Source organism: Culex quinquefasciatus, chromosome 1 (assembly GCF_015732765.1).
Source record: "Culex quinquefasciatus strain JHB chromosome 1, VPISU_Cqui_1.0_pri_paternal, whole genome shotgun sequence".
Classification (NCBI taxonomy): domain Eukaryota; kingdom Metazoa; phylum Arthropoda; class Insecta; order Diptera; family Culicidae; genus Culex; species Culex quinquefasciatus.
In genome coordinates this window covers 49,702,495-49,710,539 of record NC_051861.1, presented here as the reverse complement: position 1 = coordinate 49,710,539, position 8,045 = coordinate 49,702,495, and the positions used below count along the sequence as shown (strand labels likewise).

The 8,045-nt window shown below is 37.0% G+C and overlaps 1 protein-coding gene across 1 annotated transcript; it reads left to right on the top strand.

The window, feature by feature from the left end:
• Positions 1-6,987: 6,987 nt before the first annotated feature.
• Positions 6,988-7,520, top strand: LOC6047696. The gene is made up of 2 exons (XM_038248735.1): positions 6,988-7,164; positions 7,219-7,520. Exons 1-2 carry the CDS (start codon positions 7,006-7,008, stop codon positions 7,390-7,392), a joined length of 333 nt encoding a protein of 110 aa, XP_038104663.1. The 5' UTR covers positions 6,988-7,005; the 3' UTR covers positions 7,393-7,520.
• The last annotated feature ends 525 nt before the right edge of the window (positions 7,521-8,045 follow it).

Sequence of the window (8,045 nt, the reverse complement as noted above, 5' to 3'; positions counted from 1 at the left end):
CGGAAGACAATTTTATGTAAAAAATTCAAATAAATTGTTAAGTACGAATATAAAGCTACAACAAATACTGAGTTTGTTTATATTTCAGTTTTACAAGCACGCTAAGTAATCCTTTATTTTCACAATATTCAAATTCACGACCAGATTGAATTTTATTTTTAGTGTGAACCCTGCAATGTTCGTGCAAAAGGTTCACATAAGTTTTTGATAGTGTTGCGCCTTGGTCATTGCTTTGAAAATTCCATTTTTCTTGAATGTTCTTCGAAGTATGGCTCTGAACATTGGAAAAGTCAAGTCATTGATCGAGATGTAGACCTTATGCTGGATGCTTCTCTACTCCTCCCACGGCTAGGGGTTATTCTTGTAATTTCAGGTCACGTTGAGGCTTCGGATGACCACCCGGGAGGCCGTGCTATCAATTCACACCTGCATGGCTCCTCGCAAGAAAAAAAAAACGTTAAGAAGGAGGTCCAGGTTTCATTAGGACCGCAGATCCGCAAGGGCTGGGTCGTATTCGGACTGGCCTTATCTACGTCAGCTTCAACGACACCTTCGTCAACGTTGTGGCCACCCATGCGAAACGTCTAGGCCAATCCTTCACCCTATCTGCTGGGAATAACCGCGTTGCGCATTAATTTGCTTGCCTAGGGAGGAAATGGGACTCCATGCCATGGCTTGTTCGTCGAAAAGAGGACGTGATGACATCCTGTCCGACTCGACCCGCCGAAAGGGAGGTCACCTTGATCCATGTCTGTAGATAGAGAGAGAGTGCCTGTATTTTTGTGGCACTGTGCAAGGTTCGAATCCTTCACTCAGAAATGTAACGAGAAGCGAAAATTGAGAAAGAAATTCCGAGCTCAATAAATAATTGGTGACACTTTGTTTTCAAAAAGAAAACCCATTTTGAAACAGGAAAGTGCCCTGAGTACTAAGATCTTGTTTACCAAATTAGTACCTGTAACTTGACTGTGGTGGCGCTCGGAGCGCTAAAGGGGTGTCGCCAACTGGATGTATGGAAAAATCTCGAAGTGAGACATCTAGGTAATTAATAATCTAAGTCAACGGTCACACGATACGGGCATGTCTCGAGGGGAACTCAATTGACTGGAAAGAGCGCGACAAGTTGCTTTGGGTGATGATTCTCTTGGACGAGCAAATAGAATTGTCCAATCAACACATGAACATCGCGTGCAGTCGCAATTATATTCCAAGAAAAAGTCACTAATGCCGCTTTGTTGGAGCATCCAATGGTTCCTTCCCCTAGATAACACTCGATGGAATAGATATCACTAAATCAAGTTAGAACGAAGACATGACAATTCAACCATGACGCTTAAAATTGACAATGCCCGGCGGTCATGTGACATTGAAAAGCACTTAATCAATTATGGTGATCTAGAATTAACACCTGCAATAATACATTGTTTTTCTTATTGCTTCACTTTAGTTGATTGACATTCGAACGGGAACAACTGAGCAGTTCTCTAGGATTTCGGTCATTCGATTTTTTTTTGTATTTTTTAATCCGACTGAAACTTTTTTGGTGCCTTCGGTATGCCCAAAGAAGCCATTTTGCATCATTAGTTGGTCCATATAATTTTCCATACAAATTCGGCAGCTGTCCATACAAAAATGATGTATGAAAATTCAAAAATCTGTATCTTTTGAAGGAATTTTTTGATCGATTTGGTGTCTTCGGCAAAGTTGTAGGTATGGATACGGACTACACTGGAAAAAATAATACACGGTAAAAAAATTTGGTGATTTTTTATTTAACTTTATCACTAAAACTTGATTTACAAAAAACACTATTTTTAATTTTTTTATTTTTGATATGTTTTAGAAGGCATAAAATGCCAACTTTTCAGAAATTTCAGGTTGTGCAAAAATCACTGACCGAGTTATGAATTTTTAATCAATACTGATTTTTCAAAAATCGAAATTTTGGTCGTAAAAATTTTTCAACTTCATTTTTCGATGTAAAATCAAATTTGCAATCAAAAAGTACTTTACTGAAATTTTGATAAAGTGCACCGTTTTCAAGTAATAGCCATATTTAAGTGACTTTTTTGAAAATAGTCGCAGTTTTTCATTTTTTTAAATTAGTGCACATGTTTGCCCAGTTTTGAAAAAAATATTTTTGAAAAGCTGAGAAAATTCTCTATATTTTGCTTATTCGGACTATGTTGATACGACCTTTAGTTGCTGAGATATTGCAATGCAAAGGTTTAAAAACAGGAAAATTGATGTTTTCTAAGTTTCACCCAAACAACCCACCATTTTCTATCGTCAATATCTCAGCAACTAATGGTCCGATTTTCAATGTTAATATATGAAACATTTGTGAAATTTTCCGATCTCTTCGAAAAAATATTTTGGAATTTTCAAATCAAGACTAACATTTCACAAAGGCCAAACATTCAATATTACGCCCTTTTAAAATGTTTGTCTTGATTTGAAAATTCCAAAATATTTTTTCGAAAAGATCGGAAAATTTCAAAATTGTTTCATATATTAACATTGAAAATCGGACCATTAGTTGCTGAGATATTGACGATAGAAAATGGTGGGTTGTTTGGGTGAAACTTAGAAAACATCAATTTTCCTGTTTTTAAACCTTTGCATTGCAATATCTCAGCAACTAAAGGTCGTATCAACATAGTCCGAATAAGCAAAATATAGAGAATTTTCTCAGCTTTTCAAAATATTTTTTCAAAACTGGGCAAACATGTGCACTAATTTAAAAATGAAAAACTGCGACTATTTTCAAAAAGTCACTTAAATATGGCTATAACTTGAAAACGGTGCACTTTATCAAAATTTTAGTAAAGTACTTTTGATTGCAAATTTGATTTTACATCGAAAAATGAAGTTGAAAATTTTACGACCAAAATTTCGATTTTTGAAAAATCAGTATTGATTAAAAATTCATAACTCGGTCAGTGATTTTTTGCACAACCTGGAAATTTCTGAAAAGTTGGCATTTTATGTCTTCTAAAACATATCAAAAAATAAAAAAAATTAAATATAGTGTTTTTTTTGTCAATCAAGTTTTAGTGATAAAAAGTTAAATAAAAAATCACCAAATTTTTTTTTACCGTGTATTATTTTTTCCAGTGTAGTCCGTATCCATACCTACAACTTTGCCGAAGACACCAAATCGATCAAAAAATTCCTTCAAAAGATACAGATTTTTGAATTTTCATACCGAATTTGTATGGAAAATTATATGGACAAACTAATGATGCAAAATGGCTTCTTTGGGCATACCGAAGGCACCAAAAAAGTTTCAGCCGGATTAAAAAATACAAAAATTAAAATTGAAGAAAAAAGACCGATTTCGTAGAGAATTGCTCAACTGATGTAAATTGAATCATGCAGGCAAATTGAAAACGATTGCAAACGTATTTAACTGGAATACATAAATAAAAGAGATTTATAACGTTTTACACTGGAATTCCAACTCTAAAAGTAAGATCTACCTTTACCAGCATCGACTGTAGATCATATTTTCAATATTTTTCATAATTGAATATGTTTTTTTTTTTTTTCATTTTGATAAAACCTACCAAGCTCAAATCGGACCATCCATTTGCTGAGAAAATTTGGCAAGAAATTTGAGCACCATGAAAATACGCACGCACTTACATACAGAGTTGTTTTGAAAAAAGTTAATTTTTAAAGCACCGCGTCCCATTTAGAAGTTTGTAAAATCTACTTAACAAAAAATAAATTTCGTTAGGGCACAAAACCAAAACGTAAACATTTGGGATTATTCCTCTTCCACTATACTCCCTACATGCTCTCCAAAAATCAGAATAATAGCAAAAAAAAATCATATTGAAAAAATGAAAACACTAATGGGCACAAAACAATGTTCACACCAAACCAAAAAAAAGTGTTCAAGTGTGCTCTTTTTCTTTTTCGTTAGTTTTTCGTAGTAAAGGAGAAAAGCTCGGAACTTAACCTAAAAGGTAAACAACCGAATGAACTTTTTTGACAGGTGTCAGTTCTGGGACTTAAAAATTATAATTTTGTTCCGGTTGTTCCGTTTTGCATGGACACAAACACGGCCAGGAACACGGCATGGACACGGCCACGGAAATAGAGGAGAAAAGCAACTCGCGACAAAATTTTGAGGCTAGGAATTTTGACAGGTATGATTTTCATAAAGTATTCGCCTCCTTTTCTCACCCACAGAAAACCTGGGAACGAGGTAGCTGTCAAACTAGGCCAAAATGTTAAAGTCACTCACAAAATGAACTTTGAGTGATTTGAGTTCATTTCTGACGTCACGATTTTCTCCTCTTCTAGAACGAATTTATTAATCAATTGACAGTTGTTCCGTTTTTTAGAAATTCAGGAAACAATGTTATAGACAAGAAAACCGTGACGTAGCAAATGAACTCAAAGAACTCAGTATTCATTTTGTGAGTGCCATTTGAGTGGTTTGACAGGTGTCAAATCGGGACTTAGCAGTTTTTTGAATTTAGATTTGCTTCCGATTGCGCGAAACGTCATAACCCGAGTTTTTTTTTCAGTAATAGTGCCCGTGTGCTTGTCCATGCTTCTGGCCGAGTTCGTGTACGTGCACCTGACCACGTAGGTGTTCCTGGTCGTTCCCGTGACCGTGCTCTTGGCTGTTTCCTTGTCCGGACTCCTGACCGTGTTCGTGCCCGTGCTTCTGACAGTTTTCGTGTGCCTGGCTGTGTAGGTGCCTGTTCCTGGACATTCCCGTGGCCGTGTCCTTGTCGTGCTCCTAACCGTGTTAGTGTCCATACAAAACAGAACAGCCGGAACACAATTTTAATTTTTAATGCAAAGTCCCGGCACTGACACCTGTCAAAAAAGTTCATTTGGTTATTTACCTTTGAGGTTAAGTTCCGAGCTTTTCTCCTTAATTGATAAAACTAAAGCAACGTTGTTGAAGAGCACATAAGCGATATGACAGTTGTAAGTTACAACTTGTAACTGGTTTAAAAAAAAAAAAGATTTTATTTCTAGAGCATAACCATAATATAACCATCTGCACCTATTGTTGTGTAAAAAAGCCATTCCGATACAATTAAAATGTTGTTATTGAACCAACAAACTTTCTTCCCTCGCAATCATTAGCCCTGCAAACTCTCGATTTCATCGGGACGACATGACGCCCCCGGGGCACCTGTTCCACGGTGAAAAAGACAACCAAACGGAAACGCTTGGTAAATAGCGTGATTGACAGAAATCAGATAAACTTAATTTACTTCACCCATGTCGCATGTGCGCTCTTCCCACCGAGCTGACTCAAACTTTGTCTAAGTCCGAGTCCAACGAGCTTTTCCACTCTCCAGGGGGAATGGCCACTGCCAATTTTTGGCGCGTCTCCACAGCACATTTGGTCTTCATTTCAGAATAAATAACAGAAGAAAAGAAAGAAGGCAAAAAGTAGCTGTGAAATGCGAATGAAATTGATAGCACTGGTCGCTTGCCAAATCGTACGTGAGCTGAATTTGAAGTCAAAAAATATACGAAATTCATTTCGATTCGATGCTTCGGATGGTCGCTTTTGAAGCTTTTTGTGTTCCCCTGGAGGAAAAGTTTCAATTTGTTGTTTATGAATATTCATGAATATTCCCTTGAATTTCAGATAATTTCTTGATTGTTATGGCAGCAAAACAAACAATCGCTTTAAATTCGACAGTTTCTTTTCCAAGTATGTGATCAGAATTCACGTTTTCTCAATTTTCCAAACCCCATGGAACGATACTAATCTCACTTTATGATGCTTAATGCCACCAAATTGAGCTTATGAATTCATCCCAATTTGCAATGAATAATGCGTTCTACTTGACATCACGTGAAGGACTAAACAAGCCGTACGTTTCTAAACAACACTCTCCAGGATCATCCTTTGGGTTCCACTTTTCCACCAGTCGCAGACTGTCTTAGCTTAGGCTACTCTACTTATGCTGCTGCCAGGCGGGTTATGAAAAATTCCAGTCATATCCGACCACATATTTTCGTATTATCCGCATATTTATTATTCCAGTCGTCAGCCAGCCGGAACGGCTCAAGCTGGATTGGGGCTAGATTGAAAGAAAAATTGTTGCTTTAAATTTTCATGTTGATCTTTTTTAGTGAGAAACGAGAATTTAGAATTTAAAGTTTGGTTAAGTTCTTTCTTGTCATTCTTAATGAATTTAGTCCTCGCTAATGAAAGTGGCCTGGTCTACTGTGTTGTATTAGCCACAGAGATGATTCTATAAACGGATTTCATTTCATATAGCAACTGAAGGGTGTTCGAGATTCTTTTCCAAATTCTTGTCTAAAGGTTTACATATAAATTAAATACAGTCCAGGGGACCATCCATAAACCACGTGAACAGTTTTTGGAAATCTCACAGGAATTCGAATTTGATGGCAAAAGTAAGAAAATCAAAAATATAAAAAAAAAACAAAATGTTGTTCATGATTCGATTATCCGAAGTCCCATACAAACCTTCGGATAATCGAAACTTCGGATAGTCAAGCCAGGACTGTATATCCAAATCACCTTTTTGATGTGTTATACTTGAAATAAAAAACGTTTCTTAATCCACCTTTAGGTGGTTGGTACCTTCCTCTCATATATATTATTTTTCAAACAAATAACAGCTGGACAACGAGTTTAGGCAGAAGAACACAACAGAGGCCAAAACGTGGGTCAAAACAGAAACCCCCCCCCCCCCCCTCCCCCTTCTCATTCCATCTTGTCACTTAACATAATCCCCCCACCCCTACCGACTCCGAGCAAGCCGCGTATAATCGGCTCCTCATAAGCATTATCGTTTTAAACAATTATATCAGCCATCTAAACTTATTTAAAGGACCCTATTAAAGCTTAATTTTAGGACCCAATCAACGGATTTTCATAAACTTTGATCCCTTCAGAAAATCTCACCCGCATTGGAAACGAACCCTTCTCTCCAAAGCCGGTTTGACAGCTTTGCCGTCACGCACAAAGTCGGCTTGACTTCAAAATTTATGGCTGCTCGAAGTTTCACTCAAATTAAAATAAAATCCTCCCAAAATGGTCAACAAAATCGACTCCAACGACCACGAGCCCACGGACAAGAAGCGCAGGAATTCGACCTAAGTGGCGGAACCGTCCTGACGAAGCTCCAAGAAGGAAATCTATACACGGTGAGTTTCAAACAAATTTTGAAGAAGTTTATTTACATTCAAGTCTTCCGGCAGAACATGGTTGCTTTCGAGGAGCAGAAAGCGGCCAAACGCAGTCCGGATTCCGACTCGAAACTGTTTCACGCGACCTGTGATGAGCTTGACGAGATTGTGACGCTGAAGAAGGAGGGAGCGGCGTCGGAGGAGGTTCAGGGAAGATTGCGGAGAAGCGGATCGAGGGTTTGTTAGCGAGGAACCAACGGCGGCTGTGTTGAAAATTTTGTAACTGTAGGATGCGAAAATTATGAATGAAAAATAAGATGCTGAGAAAAAAATTAAGTCGCGAAATAAAGTTGAAAAATTGGAAATTGGAAAAACTGTTTTACTGTAAGGCTTTTCTTCGTATAACTATTAATAGGGTTATCAGATCATCAATACAAAAATCTCATTTGAAAGGTGTTTAAAATTATCAGACTAACGCTTGTTCAGACGATGGATCAGGACATCATTTTTATCAAAATATCAGAGATTCGGCCTCCAAAAAGTGTATAAACAACACTTAAGTACTCATAACTTAATAGAATTAGTAGATCTTCGATGTTTTGGACTCATTTGAATGGCCTTTCAATTATTTAACTAACGATGAGTCGCATGGTGGAACCAGACACCGTTATCATGGAAATATCTGAGATCCGGCCTCCGAAAAGTGTATAAATAACACTTAATTACCAATAACTTTTGATATGGTTATCAGATCTTTAATGTTGTAGGCTCATTTTAAAGTTCTTTCAATTATCTAAATAACGACGGGTTGCATGATGGACCCAGACAATATTTTCTTCAAAATATTTGTGATCCGGTCTCCAAAAAGTGTATAAATAATAGTTAAGTAATTATAACTT

Bases quoted from the DNA above. Each gene is read 5' to 3' on its own strand.
- LOC6047696 (XM_038248735.1), top strand. From the start codon at position 7,006: ATGGCTGCTCGAAGTTTCACTCAAATTAAAATAAAATCCTCCCAAAAT. The intron at 7,165-7,218 runs GTGAGTTTCAAA...GTCTTCCGGCAG, and splicing joins AAGAAGGAAATCTATACACG to AACATGGTTGCTTTCGAGGA.